The sequence below is a fragment of the Schistocerca serialis genome, chromosome 2, assembly GCF_023864345.2.
Source record: "Schistocerca serialis cubense isolate TAMUIC-IGC-003099 chromosome 2, iqSchSeri2.2, whole genome shotgun sequence".
Lineage (NCBI taxonomy): Eukaryota > Metazoa > Arthropoda > Insecta > Orthoptera > Acrididae > Schistocerca > Schistocerca serialis.
Genome location: NC_064639.1, coordinates 300,609,912 through 300,634,409, shown reverse-complemented (window position 1 = coordinate 300,634,409; position 24,498 = coordinate 300,609,912). Strand labels below are relative to the sequence as shown.

The window sequence follows — 24,498 nt, the reverse complement described above, 5'->3', positions numbered from 1 at the left end:
GCTGGGTATCTAATCACTGAAATAGGAGTACTCAATAAATATAAGAGCTCCTCAAAATAGTTCAAAACTCAGATTTAAAGCATAGTAGCAGGGATAATATTTTGGACATTAAAGAACATGTTTTATATAAAAATTAAGTTGTAAGGATGTTTGAGAACCTCTGCTTAATAATTTATTGTCTTTTATTGTGAAGGTACTGTTCAGTTTTCGAACTATGTAGAGCAAAATGAGTATTTCGTATGCCACACCTTTTAGGCAAAGGCGTGATTAAACAAAAGAAGAGGGGTGAAATTGCCAAAAAGTGCAGTGCCCTTAAATATGTAAGTAATCTGATGATTGTCTACAAAATAATATAAGGTATCTAGTTTTACGTATTTTAATATTGTAACATTGTAAATGAATGATGGTCATGTTTAGAAATAATATATTTTACTAATGTAGAGTCATGTGACCGGACACAGGACAGAGGATAGGGGACAAAGGTCGGGGTCTTTTGATCGTGGTCCGTCGGTGCGGTAAGGTCGGTGCGGCTAAGAGCCGCCGACATAGTATCACGTGGCCATCAGTTCGTTTTGTGTATGTGATTCAGTAAAATAAAAACGTTTTCATTCTAAACTGTTGTCGGTGTAAATCATTTGTGAACGATCGTGATTTAGACAAATACTTGAATTCATTCACTGTAGTACTTAGGCTGGCTATTTATTCAATATAGGGCGCGAATGCAACTGTGCATAACCGAACCCCTTTTGCAGACGAGTCATGATAAAAGGTTGTGTACAAGCCCGATTGAAGTTGCAACATGACAAATTTTTGGTCTGCCTCGCTTACATAGTATGTGAGAGGCGGTCCGCAGTCGACAAAGAGGGCGGTAGCAACAGCTACAGCAGCGCGCCGCGAGGAGAGCCGGCGCGGAGTGCGAATTCGCGCTGTTGTAGATAAGGGACACGCGGAGACCCGGCAACTCATTCAGTTCGCCATGGGTGAGGAGAGGAGCCGCCTTCTGCTGCCGCTGGCGCTGGCGCTGCTGCTGGTCGCCCTGCCCGGAGCCCTCGCCTCAGGTAACATCTGCCCCTGCGACTGTCCTCTGAAAACCACTGCCACGCGCATTTCAGGCGGCACTGTCCACTGTAGCGCGTGTGTGTAGCAAAAGTGACTGCTTACATGTCTCTATGCACACTGTCTTGTCTTCACAGCCCGCGGGTGCGAGGAGTAAAGTGTTGCACTATAACTCAGATTCCTCAATATGTTTCCTCTTTGAAAGTAGGCATTCAGTGGGTACTTGGCGTCTGCCAGTCCACTTTTTTCAACTTCAGTGATACTCTCTCATGGATCAAACAAACCTGAGACCATTCATTCTTCCCCAATTTGCATACGTTCAATAACCCCTGTTATTCCTATTTGCTATGCTTTCCACATGCCCGAGTGTTTTGGAGGTGATCTTTTTAAACTCACTGCATTTTTCACACTATCGTACCAAAGTCTACCACATGCCTCCGTTTCCGTTTCACATCCCCAAAAGTTTTTAGTTGGAGGATACTATGTTTTGGAGTTTGATGAAGTGCAAATTTTCACATTTCGGAATATCTAAAGCTATTCCAAACTCTTCACAACTTTGAAACCTTATCAAGGTCATATTGAATATGTGTGCAGATTTTTTCAGACTATACCTTATTACAGATAACTGTAAAACGTCTGAGATTACCAATAATATACATGCACTACTGGCCATTAAAATTGCTACACCACGAAGATGACGTGCTACAGACGCTAAATTTAACCGACAAGAAGAAGATACTGTGATATGCAAATGATTAGCCTTTCAGAGCATTCACACAAGGTTGGAACCGGTGGCGACACCTACAACGTGCTGACATGAAGAAAATTTCCAACCGATTTCTCATACACAAACGGCAGTTGACCGGCGTTGCCTGGTTAAACGTTGTTGAGATGCCTCGTGTAAGGAGGAGAAATGCGTACCATCACGTTTCCGACTTTTATAAAGGTCAGATTGTAGCCTATCCCGATTGCGGTTTATCGTATCGCGACATTGCTGCTCGCGTTGGTCAAGATAGACTGACTGTTAGCACAATATGGAATTGGTGGGTTCAGGAGGGTAATACGGAACGCCGAGCTGGATCCAAACGGCCTCGTATCACTAGCAGTCGAGATGACAGACATCTTATCCGCATGGCTGTAACAGATCGTGCAACCACGTCTCGATCCCTGAGTCAACACATGGGGACGTTTGCAAGACAACAACCATCTGCACGAACAGTTCGACACGTTTGCAGCAGTATAGACTATCAGTTCGGAGGCCATGGCTGCGGTTACCCCTGACGCTGCATCACAGACAGGAGCGCCTGCGATGGTGTACCCAACGACGAACCTAGGTGCACGAATGGCAAAACGTCAGTTTTTCGGATGAATCCAGGTTCTCTTTACAGCATCATGTTGGTCACATCTGCGTTTGGCGACATCGCGGTGAACGCACATTGGAAGCGTACATTCGTCATCGCGATACTGGCGTATCACCCGGCGTGATGGTATGGGGTGCCATTGGTTACACGTCTCGATCACCTCTTGTTCGCATTGACGGCACTTTGAACAGTGGACATTACATTTCAGATGTGTTACGACCCGTGGTTCTACCCTTCATTCGATCCCTGCGAAACCCTACATTTCAGCAGGATAATGCACGACCGCATGTTGCAGGTCCTGTACGGGCCTTTCTGGATACAGAAAATGTTCGACTGCTGCCCTGGCCAGCACATTCTCCAGATCTCTCACCAATTGAAAACGTCTGGTCAATGGTGGCCGAGCAACTGGCTATCACAATACGTCAGTCACTACTCTTGATGAACTGTGGTACCGTGTTGAAGCTGCATGGGCAGCTGTACCTGTACATGCCATCCAAGCTCTGTTTGACTCAATGCCCAGGCCTATTCTCAGGATCCATGCTCCCAAATTGCGTGAAAATGTAATCACATGTCAGTTCTAGTATAATATATTTGTCCAATGAATACCCGTTTATCATCTCATTTCTTCTTGTTGTAGCAATTTTAATAGCTAGTAGTGTATATGGATGTGGTGTCTGTTCTTTTGGACACGTCCGAAAGAACAGGCACCATATCCATATATGTATATAGTTCTGGCAATACCGGCAGTGATCTTCTTCCTCTGTGCGGATGCACACATACTCCCCGAACTCCTACGGGACTTGGACAGAATGTCTTCCACGAGTAATGAGTGTGTTGGGTTGGGACACTACGAATGTAATGTGTGAACATACAAGGTGAGAATGTGGCTCTCGTGGGAGGCGTGCGCGGGATAGTCCCTGCAGTCGCACTATCCTCTGTGCCCTCGGTGACTCAGATGGATAGAGCGTTTGCCATCCAAGCAGTCCCGGTCGGGGCATACGTTTTCACCTGTCCCTGTTTATATATATCAACGCCCGTCAGCAGCTGTAGGTATTAATATAATTGTAATTTCGTACCAATAATATTGTCTGCCTGGTGACTGATATACAACATGAATGACAAGTGTCCCACCACAGTTCCTAGGGCAACGCCAGAAATTACTTTCACATCTGTTGGTGACTCCCCACTCGAGAAACCATGTCCCATCCTCCCTACCAAAAAATCCTCATTCTAGTTACAAATTTCATTTGATACCCCATGTGATCATGCTTTCCGTTGATAAGTGGTGGTCGAATAGAACTCTCAATTGGCTCCACAAGGTGCCAACCAGTAACTGCGCCTCGAAGTAGAACACGTCCCTGCATTATGGGGGCAACAATAACGATAGTATGCAGAACATTACAAGTCAGTGGTCTCTATACCACCTGGATGGAGAGCTACCGTCTTGGAGCAATGGACTAGCACATTCCTGTCGTCTCTATCGTCCTCCAAGTCGTAGTTATACAAAAAGTTTCAGTTAGTCTGTACGTGATTAAAGATTATTATTCGAACTATGCCACGACTATGAAAGTGCCTGAAGCAGAGAACTAAGAGATCAGCATGAGTCTACAATACTTCATCAGGAGACACCAAGGAAACAGAATAGTTCCTTCCTTCACAGAAGTTCGAATTTTATGACTTCTCTTGCGGTTTTCTTCTAGCAAATGGTAACAAACAGTGTTCCATAAATATTTCGTGTATTTATACGAAGTGTGAGAGGAAAGTTTTAAGAATGGGCTTGTAATTGTACAATGGTGATACTTAAATGATACTGTGATGTATCTCCTTCAAAATAGTCCCCTTCTGACTGAACACACCGACTCCAACGGTGTTTCCGGTTTTAAAAATATTTCAGGAAATTTTTTCCTGAAGTGTGTTAAGGACTCTCTCCGTATTTACCTCTGTGTCTTCAATTGTGCCAAATTGCTTTCCTTTCAGTGAAAATTTCAGTTTAGGAAACAGGTAAAGTCCACAGGGGCCAAAAAAGAGGAATATGGCTGTTGTGGAAGAAAAGGAATTTTTAATTTGGTCAAAAATACGACGAAGGAGAAGGCACGATGAGCCAAAGCATTGTCACAATGTTGCACCCAACCCCTGTCTTTCCACAATGCAGGCCTTTTCTTCTGCGCCTTTTCGCACAAACGGTTGATGACACATTTGTAGTATTACTGGTTAATTGTCTGTGCTCCAGGGGTAAATTCATGATGCACAATACCTGTAGAAGCGAAGAAAGTCACCAACATTGTCTTCACCTTCGACTGACTTTGCCGTGCTCTTTTCGGTCTTGGTGAACCTGGAGTCTTCTACTGCGAAGACTGCACTTTGGTTTCAGGATCATATCCATATATCCATGATTCGTCACCAATAATTACTCTATGTAACAAATCTGGGTCATTTTTAGTCTGATTAATCAGTTTTTGGCACACTTCAAGTCGGTATTGTCTCTGGTCACTTGACAACACTTTTGGTATGAATTTTGCGGACACTCGACGCATGTTCAGATCTTCAGTTAAAATTGCCTGAACTGCACAGAAACTTAAATTAAGTTCATCACCCATCTCCCTAATTGTAAGTCTACGATCAGAGTGCACTATGTCGCGAACTTTCACAACGTTTTCATTTGTTTTTGAGGTCGAAGGACGACTAGACCGTCGTTAATCTTCAAATGATTCGCAGCCATTTTTAAATGTGTTGAACCAGCCAAAAACATTTGACTGGCTCATACAATTATCTCCAAAAGCTGTTTTCAATAGTTCGTAAGTCTCAGAAGCTGATTTTCCAGTTTTAAAACAAAAATTCACTCGAACTCGTTGCTCCGTTTTTACGTCCATTTTCACGTAGACAGAATCCAGTAACAAGCCCTGACAGACCCACACTCAACCAGTTACCACAATGAACTGAATAAAGAAAACGCAGTTTCCTGTCAGAGGGCGTCAAGGACAAAGCAATGACTCATTCCCCACCCACTGTGTACCTGCCCACCAAACCAGTAAGCAGTAGCAGATCCATTATTAAAATTTTCCAATCACACCTTGTACCTTTACTCCTTATGTCCTGCAGGTAACTGACAAGCATTTGCAGCACTGTTTCCGAAATCTATTGACTGTCACCTTGCGCACACATTTGACATCCAAACAGACCACATTTGGTATGAGGAAGTGCATATTACTACCCCGGAAAATTCTATATTCATTATTTTGTTAAGACAAATATACTGTCAGATTTGCAGTACATACCACCATGACAGTGAGTGGAACATAAATGGTGCTAGGCAGTGTATCACCCCAGACAGCAATCACTTCAGATACCAGTCACTCCAGATACCAAGTGTGTAATAAAGTGTTTCACTTTAGACTGATAAGCAGATGTCCTTATGCATGTCAATATGAGTTTCTGGTTATGAGTGTTTGGTCAGTTCTCTTGAATTTTTATTTTCAATAGCGGGAATGTTTAAGCAAACGACGTCGACTTTGCTGAAGAGGTGTCCACATTGCTTACAGACTTGATTTTACGAATTACACGCTCTTAAAGGTTTGAATAAGTCTGTACTTAATTCCTTCATTTCTACCAGATTGCATGTTCGCATGACACCGAAAATTTTGAGTACAGCATAAGTGAAATAATGCAGAAGCAATTTTCTGATCATGATGACGATTTCCAGATCAAATTCGAGACTTCAAATCATAGAACATAACTGTCACCAGTTCTTGCATCAGTCTGGAGAAACAGTTAATTATGTTGTTCTCCAGGAATCTGAAACATACGATATAATAGGTTCATGTGGGCCCAGACTCTGAAAATTTGTTCTTTTTGCATTCTAGTGACTCTTTGTGGAAGCGTGTTGCGAAGTTCTTTGGCTATCACTCTCAGACAGCTGCATTTCGACACTCAGGTGGTATATATTTGGAATAAAATAGCTTTGTAATTGACAGACTGGTTGTGCGGGGTCCCTGTTGCCAGAGTGCAAACAACATGCGCCTACAAAACGGGCAACGCTGCAAGCATGTGACGCTCGAAGAAGTACCACGATTGCCTGGTGGTCGGCCCCTGCAACTCGAATCCCCCAAACGTGAATCACAAAGTTATTTTATTCAAAGTATAGAGATCACAACCACGTGGGAGTGACCATACATCTTTGGCTCGATGAGCAAGAAATCGTAGCACAGTACTCCGAAACTAATGATACAGTTTCAGCTTATCATATAAGTTACTGAAATATTTTTTTTATTTATTATTTGGTAGTGTACCTGCCGCAGTGTAAATCTGAGACAAGTTTATATTCCTGACGAACAGTAGAAGGTGTTTCTATGATGATGAAACTATTTAAAGAAAGGAAAGAGAGTACTGAGAAAAATCATGAACCTTAATCAAGATGACTAGATGGGAATTTGAGCCGCCGTCTTCTCGAATACGAATCCACCATTTTACCACTGCACTACCTCGCTCACTGTTAACTCTAAAAAAATGGCTCTGAGCACTATGGGACTTAACATCTATGGTCATCAGTCCCCTAGAACTTAGAACTACTTAAACCTAACTAACCTAAGAACATCACACAACACCCAGTCATCACGAGGCAGAGAAAATCCCTGACCCCGCTGGGATTCGAACCCGGGAAACCGGGCGTGGGAAGCGAGAACGCTACCGCACGACCACGAGCTGCGGACTCTGTTAACTCTCAGAGATGGTGAAGAATGGCAAAGCATCAGTGTGAGATATTTAACCTTTGGGCGGAAATGACTGGGTTAAAGATTCCACTGCCAGTGGAACAGCGAGAACCAACGAGTCATTGTAATAAATTGATCTATTATATTCATAGTTGCTAACATTGTACACTATGCAAATCTGTCCACTACACAGGTATGTCAGAACAACAGCTACAACATTAACATTAATGGAAGCATAAATCTTACTGACTTCAGACCTCATATCACATTGTGCTAATGAGCACTACAGTGCTGTTCACACGATTCTCACTGCCCCACTTATGACAGTAAAAGTATAAACAGAATAAAAAATGCTCCTATCAAAAGCAAAAAAAGACGAACACAACTTGGGCAGAATTAGGAACGTAAGAGAAGGGAACCAGCTTTTCGACTTTGTAAGGTGGCAGAATAAATGAAGGCCAAATTCGCACCTTACATGAGAACTTTATACATCGCAACGAGAAGGTGAAGATGACACCTAACGTAATTCGGCGGTTATGAACAAATTTTCCTATCAGTATGTAATGAAAAACAGGATGACAGTCAATCGACGGTAATTAACACACCGTTCCTATATAATGCATGTCTATGAGCGAAAGGTGAAGCAAGCAAGCGAGAGGCGTTTTTCGGTTTAAAAGCCAGAGGGGGAGAAGTGAAGGCGTGCCACAGGAGGCACCGCACAAACCACTTAAAGGGGTGGCACGCAGAAAGTCAATGAACCCGACCAGGTGACTCAGGTGGGAGAAACGGCCCTGCTGCAGGACAGAGAAAAAAGATTTAAAGAACTGCGTTTCGGAATTCCAAAAAGATACAAACAAAAAACCAGTGACGCATTTAGATTACGTGTCCAGCGAGTGCGACACACGTCAAGGTAAATGTACGCATTTAGGCGTCTGCAACAGGCACAAAACGTCCAATTGGCGGAAACGCGCTAAGAAGGAGAAGCATACTGAAGTTTTGACGCAGTTTAATGAAAGGGACATTTCGATTGGTAGAGAAAGTTTCCTCATAATAAGAGGAACGCTCCGATTGTTTGAAAACGGCCGTGACGTGAACAACGAAAGAATCCAGGTGGGGAGACAGTTCGGCCATAATTAGGACAAGAGAGAAAATTTTGGGAACTCTTATCTGGTTTGGCGTCTAGTGCAGAACGGAGCGCTTAACGCTCTGTACGACGCAGAGAAGAAATTTGTGTGAACACTGAATTCACAGCGGCTGAAAAGCAGCTACAAATTAGCTGTAGCAACATTTAGCTCCAACTGTGGAGAAACGAACCAGCCAATTAGTTAATTGCTCTTGCGAGAACTGAGAGGGAATTATAATATGCACGTTGCTCCAAATATGCGAGTGTATATCCCCACATACTAAGGCTAGGTATGAGTACAAGTTTTCTTGAATAACGAGAAACATAGGTAAAGTTTGTGCTAGAAAGTTCAGCAAACGGTTCTAGGCGCTACAGTCTGGAACCGAGCGACCGCTACGGTCGCAGGTTCGAATCCTGCCTCGGGCATGGATGTGTGTGATGTCCTTAGGTTAGTTAGGTTTAATTAGTTCTAAGTTCTAGGCGGCTGATGACTTCAGAAGTTAAGTCGCATAGTGCTCAGAGCCATTTGAACCAAAGTTCAGCAAAGGTTAAATTAGTTTTATAGGAATTTCAGTGGGCGAGAGTGGCCTAGCAGACGACAGCTCGATGCAGCTTAAGGTAAATACCGTGTGAAGAGACGTAAACTTGTTGGTTCACCAGCGTGGGTCCACTGTAAACTCGAGCGGCCGTGGGTAATCTTTCTAACCATCCGCCGGAGACTTGATTGTCATCCTAAATACGACAGTACCGAACTTTGAAGCGGAATCGGACGATTTTCGTAGTACTGACGAACATCATAATGTATGTGTAGGGACAATGTTGCAAAGAAACTTCTAATTAAACTTTAATATTGTTGTGTTTAGGATTAATGTGTTTTCTTAGAGTTAATATTTAATATTGTTGTGTTTAGGATTATTTCTCTTTTTGATGTTGACGAGATGCGTTATCGTGACAACTGCTTTTATGTTGTCACCTTGAAAACTGTGTAAAAGCGTGTATTTTGTGCTAATTTGCAACATTAAACTTGTCAATTCATTTACAAAAGTTGTTCTCAATCCTAGAATAAGATAACCACCTTACAACTTCTCTGGCAGCTTCAAGTCTGGGTATTCCTTTACTGTCCTTTGGTTTATCTCTATCACTGTAATACGTCACCTAAATCTCATTCCGTTCAAGACTTCCTTAAGAGTGCAATAGTTTTCACCAAGAATGATGTAAAATTGTAAACTACCTTTCAGACAGAAAGGGACCCGCTGAAAGACGTAAACAGTCATGCATGAGCAGCGCCTATTAGACGGAGGGGGTCCGCCAGCTGATCAGTTCCAGTCATTCCACCAGGAAGGAGGTACACTGCTCGTGGTTCAAATGGCTCTGAGCACTATGGGACTTAACATCTTAGGTCATCAGTCCCCTAGAACTTAGAACTACTTAAGCCTAACTAACCTAAGGACATCACACAACACCCAGCCATCACGAGGCAGAGAAAATCCCTGACCCCGCCGGGAATCGAACCCGGGACACTGCTCGTGTTATCTGTAGTTCAACCATGCCTAGACGGTCAATACCGCGGTTCAATCGCGTCCACATTGTTGCTTTGTGCCAGGAAGGGCTCTCAACAAGGGAAGTGTCCAGGTGTCTCGGAGTGAACCAAAACGATGTTGTTCGGACATGGAGGAGATACAGAGAGACAGGAACTGTCGATGACATGCCACGCTTAGGCCGCGCAAGGGCTACTACTCCAGTGGATGACCGCGACCTACGGAGTATGACTCGGAGGAACCCTGACAGCAATGCCACCATGTTGATTAACGCTTTTCGTGCAGCCACAGTGCATAGTGTTACGACTCAAACGGTGCGCAATAGGCTACATGATGCGCAACTTCATTCCCGACGTCCATGGCGAGGTCCATTTTTGCAACCACGACACCATGCAGCACAGTACAAATGGGCCCAACAACATGCCGAATGGATCGCTCAGGACTCTTCACCGATGAGTGTCGCATGTGCCTTCAACCATACAGTCGTCGGAGACGTGTTTGGAGGCAACCGGGTTAGGCTGAACACCTTAGCCACACTGTCGAGTGAGTGCAGCAAGTTGGAGGTTCCCTGCTGTTTTGGGGTGGCATTATGTGGGGCCGACGTACGCCGCTGATGGCCATGGAAGGCGCCGTAACGGCTGTGCGATATGTGAATGCCATCCTCCAACCGATAGTGCAACCATATCTGCAGCATATTGGCGAGGCATTCGTCTTCATGACGACAATTCACGCCCCTATCGTATGGTAATGATTTCACAGACAAACAATACTCTCACTTGGCTCCACAAAATGCCAGTGTTAGGTGGCGCAGTCGTTAGCACATTGGACTCATTTTCGGAAAAACTATGGTTCAAATCCGCATCCGGCCATCCTGATTTAGGTTTTCCTTGATTTCCTAAATCGTGCTAGGAAAATGCTGGGTTGATTCCCTATCCTTGAAACAACCCGAGCTTGTGCTCTGACTTTAATGACCTGGATGTCGACGGGACGTTAAACCCTAATCTTCCTTCCTTCCTTCCTTCCCTCCGCACTGTGCCAGTCAGCAACTGCATCTCCAAGTAGAACACGTCATGACGGCAAGAATAATGGTAGTATATGCAATGTTAACAGCCAGTAATCTCTTTACTATCTGTATAGAGAACTCTAGCCTTGGAGCGAAGGACTTTCAGAATTCTGTTTTCTCCATCGTCCTCCATGTTGCAGTTATACAAGAAATTTCCATTAGTCGGTACATGACTAAGGATTAATGTTCCAGCTGACGAACCTTATGTCACTGGCTATAAAAGTGTCTGTTCAGCACAAGACTGCAATACTTCATTACAAGACACAAACGGAACAGAATGCTTCTTGACTCACAGGAGCTAAGAATTCGATGACTTATCTTGTGGTTTTCTTTCGTCGAAAGGTAACAGCGTTCAAGAAATACTTCGTGTGCTTCAACCTTACTGTGTATGTCCTGCGGGTAACCGACAAACATTTGTAACACTCTTCCCGAAACCATTATGCGTCCCTTTTGCACGTCTTTCTGTCATCCAAATAGACCACATTTGGTCCCATAAATGCAGATAATCTTCCTTAAAATTCGATATTTAATATATTTGATATATTGTTGACGTAAATACCTTTTCATATTTGCAGCACGTGTCCCCATAACAGTGAGTGGAACATAAATGCTGATAGGCAATGCATCACTCCAGACACCAGTTACTTCAGATACCAGTCACTCCAGATACCACGTGTGTAATAAAGTATTTCGTTTTAGACTGATACGTAAATGCACTGGCACATGTCAATATCAGTTTTTGCGTACGAGTTCTTGAAATTGTATCTCCATTACTGGGCATGTTTAAGCAAGCTATGCAAATTTTTTTGGAGAGGTGTCTGCTGTGTTTACGACACTTGATTTTACGAAATGCATGTACTTCAAGCTTTGACTAATATAACACCTAATTCATCTACTTCTACCGAATCTAAAGATGTTATTTTACATGGCAACGGAAACTTGCAGAGAGGCATAAGTAAAATAAAGCAGAATCAATTTTCTAATCAAAGTGTCAAATTCCGGATTCAAATCGAGTTTTGAAATCATACAGCGTAACTGTCACCAATTTTTGCACTCGTTTCGAAACATTTTATTCTGTTGTTCTCCAGGAATGTGGAAAATACGTTGCAATAGGTTCATGTAGGTGTAGACTCGGAAATTGTTTTCTTTTTGCAAGATAACAACAGTTATAAAGAGGACAGCACAGGAACTATTACGGAATACAATAACAGCAATATCAGGCGCAAATCGTGGTTCAACGAAACGTGTACAAAAGCAGTTCGGATCAGGAAGACAGCCAGACAGGCAATGATGAGCAATAACAAATATGAAAACCAAGTAAAATATAGGACAGTCACGAGAGAAATAAAGAGAGCAATCAGGCGAGAGAAAACATCATTCATAAATAAACAGATACAGAAGGCAGACCAGGACTGTAGCCAGGGCAATAGCAAACAGTCTTACAGGACAATGAGAAACTGTAGAAAGGAGTACAGAGCTAAACCCGTGATAATGAAGGATGAGAATGGAAAACTGGTCACTACAAATGAAGGGAATCTAGAGAACTGGTGGAGATACTTCAGAGAACTGTTGAACAACCCGGTAGGGCAGAAAACAACTAGAACGTACAACCATTAGTCGAGGAACTAACTCTGATAGAGGTGAAGGAGGCAATAAAAAGACTGAAATAAATGGAAAGGCCTCAGGCATAGACATGATACGAGGGTCGTTCAATAAGTAATGCCCCATATTTCTAAAAAAATCCATTAATATACGTAGACACACGTCCTTGTTGCTGCTTCGCATTTCATGTTTGTTCTGTGCGCCGGTGAAGTTTCGAACCGTTCTGGCAGATGACAGAGCCGTAATACAGCGACAAAATAGCAACTGTGTTATCACACCAACAGCAAACCAACAGTGTGCTACGAAAGCGAAACAAGAACCATGGCAAAAAAGAGAGAGAGAGAAACTCAACTTTTGAAAATGAAGTACTGAAAAAATATATGGACCAGTGAAGAAAAATGATGAACAGTAGAATATCAGGAAAAATAGAGAACTCAGACATTATACGCACTACCTGACATCACAACGAGTGTGAAATCTGAAAGAGTCAGTTGGCATGGACATGTGAGGAGGAGAAGGGAGAACATGGCATTAAAGGAAGTGATGGATGAAGAGACCACTAGGACGACCGAGAAGAGATAGAAGGCTATCATTGGAGACATGCAGATATTAGGGCTGGGAGATGAAGATGCAGCTGACAGGAAGGTGTGGAAGGCTGGAGTGAGTGAAGCCAAGGACCGGTTGCGGTTTGTGTGGCCAGTATAGGTAAGTATTATAGGGGCTCTTTGTGGAAGCCGTGTTGTGTGTATGAAGCGGAGAACGGAAGTCATTGGACAGCTCTCTCAGACAGCTGCAGTTCGACACCCAGGCGGTAAATACATCGAATAAAATAACTTTGTGACTGACATACTGCAGTGGCAGAGGCCTGTATCTCCTGCATGCAGCCAGCCATACAAGGCGTTGCATGGACCTAAAAAATTGCAATACTGCGGGCATATGACGCTCGAAGAAGAACCATGGTTGGTTGGTGGCTAGCCCTTACCGTACGACTCAGCCAAACGTGAACTCAAAGTTATTTTACTCGAAGTATAGTGATCATTGTTATGAGGGAATGACTGTACATCTTTGCCGGCTGGTGTGGTCGAGCAGTTCTAGGCGCTTCAGTTTGGAACCGCGCGACAGCTACGGTCGCAGGTTCGACTCCTGCCTGGGGCATGGATGTGTGTGATGTCCTTAGGTTAGTTAGGTTTAAGTAGTTCTAAGTTCTAGGGGACTGATGACCTCAGATGTTAACACCCATAGTGCTCAGAGCCATTTGAACCATTTGACTGTACATCTTTAGCTCGACGGGTAGAAAATCATAAGACGGTAGTCATGCGAAGGTAATGATCCAGTTTCTAGCTTAACATGTGAGCTATTGAAATATTTTTTTCCATTATATGGAGGTATATAGGCCGCAATGTAAATACGTGACAATTTTATGGCTTAAATGGCTCTGAGCACTATGGGACTTAAATTCTAAGGCCATTAGTCCGCTAGAACTTAGAACTACTCAAACCTAACTAACCTAAGGACATCACACACATCCATGCCCGAGGCAGGATTTGAACCTGCGACCGTAGCGGTCGCGCGGTTCCAGACTGTAGCGCCTAGAACCGCTCGGCTACCCCGGCCGGCCGACAACTTTATGTTCCACACGAATACCGGAGAGTGTTTCTGTGATGATGAGACTATTTTAAGAAATGAAAGAGAGGAAGACTGAGAAAAAACACAGTGAACCGTAATTAAGATGGCTAGACGGGGGTTTGAACCCCCATATTCTCGAATACGAGTCCAGCGTTTTATCACTGCACCACCTCGCTCACTGTAAACTCTCAGTGGTGGATAATGGCAAATGTGTGGAGACGACTGAGTTAAAAGCTCCAAAGTTAAGCGTGTTGAGGGATAACAGTGCCAGTGGAATATGACAACCGACGATTCGTTGTTATATATTGATCTATGGGACTTAACATCTCAGGTCATCAGTCCCCTAGAACTTAGAACTACTTAAACCTAACTAACCTAAGGACATCACATACATCCATGCCCGAGGCAGGATTCGAACCTGCGACCGTAGCAGTTGCGCGGTTCCGGACTGAAGCGCGTAGAACCGCTCGGCCATAGCGGCTGGCTATACTGGAGCAGGACTCGAATCTGGAACCTTGCCATTCGAGGGCAATGCCCCTGCCGACTGAGCTACCAAGGCGCAGCTTTGTTTCGGCTGTTCCTCTCTCCTACTTTCAAACCTTCACAAAGTGAGGCTCACCATATGAGTCTCTCCCGCATACCCTAAGAACTGAGAACAAATTTCGTCCAGCCATTTAGTTAACAGTGTCGCACTTGCTTTCAGCTATCCAGACGATATGTATGTTTATATTCTGTGAATAATTCTTTGACTGTGGGGGATGCATCAGTTATAGGCTACAATGGACCGACGTCCCGTCATCATTGGTCCTAGCAGCGATAAATACTTTTGACATACAAGAACTTGTATCTTTCATAGTGCGATCGTTATTTCTACAGATGGATCCAAGGATGAGGCAGTGAATATTGGGACAATACGAGGCAATATGCCAGAAAATTTTAACTATCAAAGGACAACACGATCATGGCAGCAAAAGTAATAGCAGTTCTGGAAGCTCTTCTTTCTCTTCACAGAAAGTAATAACAGTATATGTCCCATTCCAAATCAGTACTTTATTTGCCAAAGAACGACTATGCCGGCAAAAAGGAGCCACCCGTAGTACACAGACTGCTAGATGTACGAGGTGTGGCTAGAAAAAAATCGGACTAGTACTGGTGAAACAATAAAACGAATGCAATAAGGCTGAAAGTCGCGTGGCCTGTCACGTGACTCTCGCTCCGCCTACTGCTCGAGTTTCATCTGCCTCCTGCACTCAGTCTGCCCGTGGCGTCTGTTTTAAGTAGTTGACGTTTTGTCTGTGCGTCGGAAAATGTTGAGTGTACAGAAAGAACAGCGTTTTAACATCAAATTTTGTTTCAAACTAGGAAAATCTGCAAGTGAAACGTTTGTAATGTTACAACAAGTGTACGGCGATGATTGTTTATCGCGAACAAAAGTGTTTGAGTGGTTTAAACGATTTAAAGATGGCCGCGAAGACACCAGTGATGACACTCGCACTGGCAGACCATTGTCAGCAAAAACTGAGGCAAACATTGAAAAAATCGGTAAACTTGTTCGACAAGATCGCCGTTTAACAATCAGAGCAGTGTCTGAGTTAACAGGAGTTGACAAGGAAAGTGTTAGGCAGATTCTTCATGAAAGTTTCAACATGAACAAAGTGTGTTCAAAAATGGTTCCAAAGTGTCTCACAATTGAACAGAAGGAACGCCGAAGAATTATTTGTTCTGACATCCTGGAAAACATTGAAAGTGATCCCACCTTCTTACAAAATGTTATTACTTGCGATGAATCGTGGTTTTTTACTTACGATCCCGAAACTAAACGCCAATCGATGCATTGGAAAACTCCTGGTTCTCCACGACAAAAAAAAGCACGAATGTCAAAATCGAAATTCAAGGCAATGATGATTGTTTTTTTTGACATCAAAGGGATTGTGCACATTGATTGGGTACCAGAGGGACAAACAGTGAATCAGCATTACTACATTAGCGTCCTGGCTACCCTACGTGAGCGAGTACGGAGAAAACGGAACGATTTGTGGAGAAAAAAAGTCATGGGTCCTTCACCAAGACAATGCCCCAGCTCACAGTGCGTTGTCAGTGAAGACGTTTTTGGCAAAACACAACATTCCCATCTTAGATCATCCACCCTACTCACCTGATTTGGCCCCCTGTGACTTTTTTCTTTTCCCTAAAGTCAAGTCAGTTTTGAAAGGAACTAGATTTGAGACTGTTGAAGCAGTAAAAGAAAAAGCGACGGAAGTAATGTATGGACTTACCGAAAATGATCTGCAGCATTGCTATGAACAGTGGAAAATTCGTATGGAGCGGTGTAGAGGCCGAGGAGGAGAGTACATTGAAGGAGATAACATGAAATTGTAAATAATTGTAAATAAATGTTTTTTCCAGCATCAGTCCGGATTTTTTCTAGCCGCGCCTCGTATTGAATGAAATACAAAACTATAAATGGCAAGTCAAAATGTATTGGTTCAAAGGCACTGTGGAATGAAAGGAAACTAAATTCAAGGTAGTCAGACCAAACAGGCAATATATGAAGGCGAAGGGAAACATCTTAAACTGTCGGTAAACGACTGTCTACAAAAATATAAATGCACAACATGTCATTCATGGAATAAAGGATAGGCATAATTCTCGAAATCAAGAGACCGACATTATGCCATTTAATCACCGATTTTACCAAACAATCCCTGAGTCACGAAGAGCTGTTGTGGTAAAATGTTCGTATCCACTTTAGCACGACTGAGCTTCAATCACGCATGCTTCAGACAGGATCTATGTTGCATTCACGCTATTGAGCTGGCAGTTTGCGAATGTGGAATCAGGAGGAAGTGAACCACTTGTTCTTTGAATGCGACAGTCGAAGACAACAATCCGCAGTATTGATTTGGCATCTGGTGGCGTTACAGTGTTTTCTTCCACCGGGTTCGATTCCCGGCGGGGTCAGGGATTTTCTCTGCCTCGTGATGACTGGGTGTTGTGTGATGTCCTTTGGTTAGTTAGGTTTAAGTAGTTCTAAGTTCTAGGCGACTGATGACCTTAGAAGTTAAGTCGCATAGTGCTCAGAGCCATTTGAACCATTTGTTGTCTACCAGCATATGTTGAGATGAGTTCAAGTGGAGGAGGAGACCAAACAGCGAGGTGATCGGTCTCATCGGATTAGGGAAGGATGGGGAAGGAAGTCGGCCGTGCCCTTTCAAAGGAACCATCCTGGCATTTGCCTGAAGAGATTTAGGGAAATCACGGAAAAGCTAAATCAGGATGGTCGGACGCGGAATTGAAACGACGTCCTCCCGAATGCGAGTCCAGTGTGCTAACCATTGCGGCACCTCGCTCGGCCCAACATCTGTGCTCACGTTCCCGGCGAAAACGATATACAAGGAACTTTTTCTCTTCCTGTGTGCAGAAAGAGTAAATATGACATTTTGATATATGCAATCTTATCAATCACTGTTAAATTGAGATAGAAGAAACTTGTAAATCTGAATTCGCCTGTTAAATTACACATGTTAATACAGTTAACTATGACTGACTCAACTAGGACCTACGCAGCCTGTAAATTGGCAGAGCTTCTATAGGTGACACCAATCTATTAATTATCTAGTTACATTGTATGTATCCTACATTACAGTTTTGGCTCTCTGGATTTTACTCTCTAATTTTTTTTAACTGACCTAATGTAATACCACTTACTGTCTAGTAGTAGCAGCTTTATTCGTCCGTAGATCTCTTTTTACAGGGATATAGGACATGTCAAAATAATTACAAGTTTAGATCCATTTAAAACAAGCTAATTCGTATACACATATATTTACAGACTTCTAGTTAGAGACAATCATTAGATTTACTCCTGGTATACAATACTTTTTTACAAATAACTTATTAAATAATGTAATACCACACTGTTCACTCATTTCTCACTATCAGTTACTGCACACACTATTCACACATTGTTTCATAACAGTTCACTCACTACACACACACACAAACACACACACACACACACACACACACACACACACACACACACACACACACACACACACACACTGGTGATCTCTGGGCCATTTTCTGTACTGAAACTTCCCATTTGCTAGCCTGAAAAACTGAGTCAGCATCCCTCCATAATGAGTGAGATATTGAGCTCAGAAAGAGGAAGAGGTGTTAGTATTGTGTTATGCATAGCCTGGGGGTAAGTATTTCTAGAAAGAAAAAAAAAACATAAATTGAATGTGTTACGTGGAATGTTGGATGTTTTATAATCATTATTATTATTATTTATTTGCACAACATTTTTTTATCAAACCCCTACTCTGTTTTATCTAAGTAAACCTTCAATGTATAAAAAGTATTGCATAACAGGTACCTTTTTAGCTGCCTTTGTAAATAAGTGAATTTTTTCAATTTCTTTAATCTCTTTTGGTAATTTATTGTACAGTTTTATACCCTGGTAGAAAATGCTGTTTTGAGTTTTATGTTTATTTTTTCTTGGTAAATGTAAGTTGAGTCTATCTCTTGTTGCATGGTCATGGACAGAGCTGTTTGTGTAGTAATTACCAATGTTATTTTTGATGTGTACAATTGACTGGTAAATGTATTCACATGGAGCAGTTAAAATCCCCAGTGTTTTGAACAGATCTTTACAATGATCTTGACTAGTTTTTTGGTTATTATTCTTATGGCTCTTTTCTGGAGTTTGAAAATTATGTTCATATTTTATGCATTTGTTCCCTAAAAAAGAATGCCATAGCTAAGAATTGAGTGTACATATGAATAATACGTAACTAAAAGACACTGCATGTTACTCACTGATGATAGGATTCTAAGGGCATAACATGCTGATGACATTCTGTTTGCAAGTACCTTTGTGAGTTCACACCACTTCAACTGAGAATCAATATCATTCCTAGAAATTTTGCTTTTGTTACACAATCTGTAGAGGTGCCATCTGAAATTGTGATAATTAGAAATTGTATGTAGATGGCTGTATGAACAGAGAACTCAAAGCCAGTAAATAAAAAAAAAAAAACTTAAGCTACTTCATTGTATTCAAGAAGAGCCGAAAACAGATACTATCTGGCCATTTTCATTTAGGCTTTCCCAAACTTCTGTAAATCAATTCATACGAGCCAAGGTATCGTTCTGTATATGTAACCGAAGTCGAATTCCTGCCCCGTCCTTACCACTCTACTGTCAATGCTGCATTGGTCAAATTACAGGAGCCGTTAAAGGCGATGTTTTTCGTCCGCAGTGTGCAAATCTGTTTTTACAGCAGAACTATCGGTGGTGAAAGCCCATGCAAAAGGTGTTAAGGGGGGGGGGGGGGGGGGGGGTAGGACGTCAAACGGGCCGACTTGGAACAGGAGAGGCACCGAACCCTTCCTGGCCATGCTGACAAAGTTTTATGAATTTATTTGTAAAAGTATAGACAGTGGAAATTGAAATGTCCGGTGGTGCCTCTCTCCTGCTCCAAATCGGCCCGTTTGACCTCCTACCCCCCCCCCCCCCTCCCCCCCTTAAGCATCAAAAACTTGGAAAAGGTCTGCGGTTCGGATAAACACAGAGGACTTTTTTTTCAGTGCAGTACTTCAACCAATGACACCAAGAAAACTGCGCTGGAAAAAAAAAGTAAGAGAGGATGAAATACGGTCATGTGCTTTACTGGCCGAGTGTAATGTTGCTCTTGCAAATTGTTACCTAGGATGCTCGCGGATTTGTGTAGCAAATCACACTGAAGCGCCAAAGAAACTGGTATGGGCATGCGTATTCAAATACAGAGATATGTAAACAGGCAGAAAACAGTGCTGCGGTCGGCGACGCCTATGTAAGACAAGTGTCTGGTGCAGTTGTTATATCGGTTACTGCTGCTACCGAGGCAGGTTAGCAAGATTTAAGTGAGTTTGAAAATGGTGTTAGAGTCGACACACGAGCGATGGAACACAGCAGCTTCGAGATGGCGATAAAGAGGGTATTTTCCCGCACGACCATTTCACGAGTGTACCTCCAGTAGCAGGAATCCTGTAAAATATCAAATCTCCGACATCGCTGCGGTCGGAAAAAGATCCTGCAAGAACGGGACCAACGTCGACTGAAGAGAATCGTTCAACGCGACAGAAGTGCAATCATTCCCCAAATTTCTGCAGATTTCAATGCTGGTCCATCAACAAGTGTCAGCGTGCGAACTATTCAACGAAATATCATCGGTATGGGCTTTCGGAGCCGATGGTCCACTCGTGTATCCTTGATGACTGCGCAGTACGAAGCTTTACGCCTCACCTGGGCCCGTCAACAACGACATTGGGCTGTTGATGACTGGAAACATGTTGCCTGGTCGAACAGGTCTCGTTTCAAGTTGTTTCGAGTGGTTTGACGTGTACGGGTATGGAGACAACCTCACGAATCCATGGACGCTGCGTGTCAGCAAGGGATTGTTCAAGCTGGTGGAGGCTCTGTTATGCTGTGGGCCGCGTGCAGTTGGGGTGATATGGGACCCCCTGATTTGTCTAGATACGACTCTGACAGGTCCATGTGTATTCTGACGGACTTGAGCAATTCCAGCAGGACAATGCGAAACACCACACGTCCAGAATTACTACAGAGTGGCTCCAGGAAGAGTCTTCTGAGTTTAAACAATTCCGCTGGCCACCAAACTCCCCTGACATGAACATTATTGAGCTTATCTGGGATGCCTTGCAATGTGTTGTTCAGAAGAGATTTCCACCCCCTCGTACTCTTACGGATTTATAGACAGCCCTGCAGGATTTATGGTGTCAGTTCCCTCCAGCACTACTTCAGACATTAGCGAGTCCATGCCACGTCATGTTGTGGCACTCCTGCGTGCTCGCGGGACCTTACATGACATTAGGCAGATGTACCAGTTTCTTTGGCTCTTTAGTGTATGTGGTGTGTTCAAACGTACTGCAAAACGGCAAGCACAGATCAAGGAATTCCAGGAGTTTCCTTCCTCACATGAACTGAGTGGCACACCTGAATCAACTACTGCAGCCTCCGTATTTCAGTCTATATTCAGGGCACTCACTGAAGCACTCAATTGACCTACATCAGTCACCTCTACAGAATACGATAGTTTTTGCTTTTTCTGTACAGGCACATTTGATCTGTACGGAAGTTTGTGCTTGAGTGAAAAAACTGTTTTTTTTTTCTTTTATTTTAAAGAAAGGAAGAAACGAGCAATGCTGGCACCGCATTCCACACTATTTCTTCTAGTTTGCGTGATGAACTGGTAAGCCTCAAAATGGTGAGCGCAAATAGTAATATTCTTGTGCAGATACTGCGTATCCTCCTTTATACAGTCGGCCCTTCTCGTATTTATAAGCCACTTCTTGCTCCTGGGTAGTGAAATTAAGCAATTACTCTTGGAAAAAAAACCACACACACAAAACGCATACATATAGGAGCGCACAACATTTTTACACTACCCGTTGATATCCACATAACGTAGCCCAATATAGACCAGAACATTTCCTTATTTTCATGAAGTTGTTATGACATGCTAATTTTCACGATTTCTTAGCTGCTTAAAGACAATCATAATAATTACTTGCAATTAAAGGGTTTCGTTACCCAGTGTAGCAGATAACCACAAAGCTATAACGGTATCTGTATTTTTATGAAATTTAAGTATGAAACTAGGTAGGCACTATTGAAGACGTTGTCGAATGCTTATCTGCATTCGGCAAAAGGTCCAGACATTTTTATGCAGTATCAACATCTTGAAATCGTGGTTAAGGTTTTGCAATGATCATTAAGAGCCGAAATTCTGAAGACACTACGACTCAATGGAAATGATAAACATTTTCTCTTATCTCCAAAAGTACAACTAGATATGCTAAAAACGAGCATTTATCATTTGTAATGATGACTTTCCAGACAGCATCCTTTGGAAATCGAGAAAGAGGTATTTCCGGATTACACTTTTGATTTGTGCTACAATTAACAGCGACACAATAAGCTCCAAAATACAACCGCGTTTTGTATGTGCTACACTCATGTACACAGACGCAATCGATTCGTAGTATGCTATGTTTATACGGGCCAGCCGCTTGGCAGCGCTTCAGTAGTGAAGTTGCAGAAAATCTCTGGGAGTTTCATGACTGATTCCACCGCCATGATGCAATACTTTCTCTCCATGACTCTACAACTACCATTGCGCAAGACTGCGAGTAGAGATGGGTCATCTCGAGTTACCAAACCGGATAAACTCTGGTTGAGTGGATTTCGAATCAATCCGAATGTGATTATTGTTGCTAACTCGAGTTGTGTTCACGCGGTGCGCGGCGTTCGCCGCTATCGATGACGCTTCCGCGCGAGGTTGGCGCTTACCGCCGTCGTGCCAGCCGAACACGAGTTGAAGTGAGTTGCAAAATGGGACATCACTCAGTATGGTCTTCAAAAGAGCAGTAGCTAACTACGATTTATTTCGTTTGATGGAAATTCGTGACTGCATTTGATAAGTGTTGTTTACAGGTGGGTCTATAAAGAACATTAGCGTCATGGCAGATCGCAAAAACATGATTTATTAAAATTTTGAAAACAAAGTCACTGAGGGAAACAATGACGAAGTGGTAAGTTTACACTATTCATGCTTAAGCCGTGGTATTTGGCTGCCTTAAGGTCGTCCGATCGTCGTCAAAATCCTTACAGCAAATTCCGGGTGTGTTATGAGTTTTTGAATTGCCGCTTAAAGCACGGCCACCATTCATGACCATAACGATGCATTCGGCTACCTTGAGATCGTCCGATCTTACAACAAATTCAAAGTGTCTCATGAGTACATTTTCAAATTCAGCCTGCAATGTGGCATCCACTAACGCTCATGGGAAGCATTTGGCTGCCTTAAGGTCGTCAGATCGCCGACAAACCATTACAGCACATTCTGGAGATATCACCATATTCAAAATTTCTTGCCAAAAGACTTGAAATTGCGGCCTACAGCTCGATGTGCAGTCGTGAACTGGCTTTTGGCTACAGTACGCTCGACCATTGGTAGTCAAAATTTATACTGCGAATTTCACATATTTTGTAGTCGAACTTCAAGATTTCAACAGCAAAGACCAAATATTGCGCTCTGTAGTGCGGTATTCGTGAACAGTTAATTGGCAGCCTTACGAGCGCTCGATAGCCGTCAAGATCTACACAGCGTTTCAGGGTTTCACAAGTCTATGATCAAAATTTCTATCCGGAAAACCAAACATTGCCCCTATCTTTATTCATCATGCTCGTGACTATATATATGGTCACCGATTTATACCCATAGTTACAGATTGGGAAACTGCACAGCTCAGGCTGGTTAACTGAACTGAGTTGTGATCTGCGCAGACGTAAAAGGAAGAACGGCGTTGAAAGTCATCTCAGTTTTTTCGTCCCAACCCGTTTTAACCTGGGTGTAAAATTAAACACCTTTCAGCCGTTTAGTTCCCAACCTTATTTTATTTGGCCACCACTTTCAGCGTTTTGGTACGCCATCTTCAGGCCCCTTACCGACGTGTAGGAAGAATCTACTTCGGTTGTGATCAAAACAGGGGCCGGTAACACTGGTCTCAGTAGATTTTTGCTATAGTGATCACCTGCCGACCTGGGTCGGCTAAGACTAGTATTGCCGACCTCTGTTTCGATCACAGCCGAAGTAGATTCTTCCTACACGTCGGTAAGAGGCCTGAAGATGGCCTACTAAAACGCTAAAACTGGTCGCCAAATAAAATTAGGTTGGAAACGAGACGAGTCCCGCAACCATCTCTAAAAAGATGGACATACAGAGACGTTTTAACCTGATTTGAAGTCGGTTTATGCAGACTTTCTACTCGGTTAAATTGGTTTGGCGTAAACCAGGCTTTGCCCATCGCTAGCTGCGACTCGACTCGACGATTACCTACCACCTTGTCCGCGCTTTTCTCAATAGCGCAACCTCTGGAAACCAGAGACTGTGTATCGCTCATGGGTCCAGCATTCAAGATATTTAAAGTGACAATATTCCGAATAAACAGATAATTTTCATTGTATCTGCATTCTTAGATAGTGTGGTAGTATACCAGACTGTGACTTCCATGGAGGTAAAAAGAAAGGCCATTCTCGTTTCACAACCATTTCTGCAAATGGGACGTCATTTTGATGCCCCGCGCAATATCGACGACCGCATGATCGGCTGTCGATTATTGTTAGCATTCGATACTGGACTCTGACAAGGCTTAATGCGCGCGTACCGGAGATTTACACAATAATTTATAGACGGTTAATGATTTCATATAAGAGTGCTCTCTCATGAGTGAGTTATTATCGTCAATAATTTACAAATTAAGCATGAAACGCTCTTGTTTTATAGTCTGCACTATGTCATTTCAAGGCAACAGAACATTGAAAATTTATCACAAACACGACACCATTGTCATTA

The 24,498-nt window shown here is 42.9% G+C and overlaps 1 protein-coding gene across 1 annotated transcript in view; it reads left to right on the top strand.

Moving 5' to 3' along the window:
• The first annotated feature begins 976 nt into the window (after positions 1-976).
• The window catches only part of LOC126455920 (sphingomyelin phosphodiesterase-like), a 169,333-nt gene continuing 145,811 nt past the window's right edge, over positions 977-24,498 (top strand). Inside the window, exon 1 of the mRNA XM_050091678.1 lies at positions 977-1,058. Within this exon, the coding sequence (XP_049947635.1) occupies positions 977-1,058 (82 nt within the window). The remainder of the gene's footprint in view (positions 1,059-24,498) is intronic.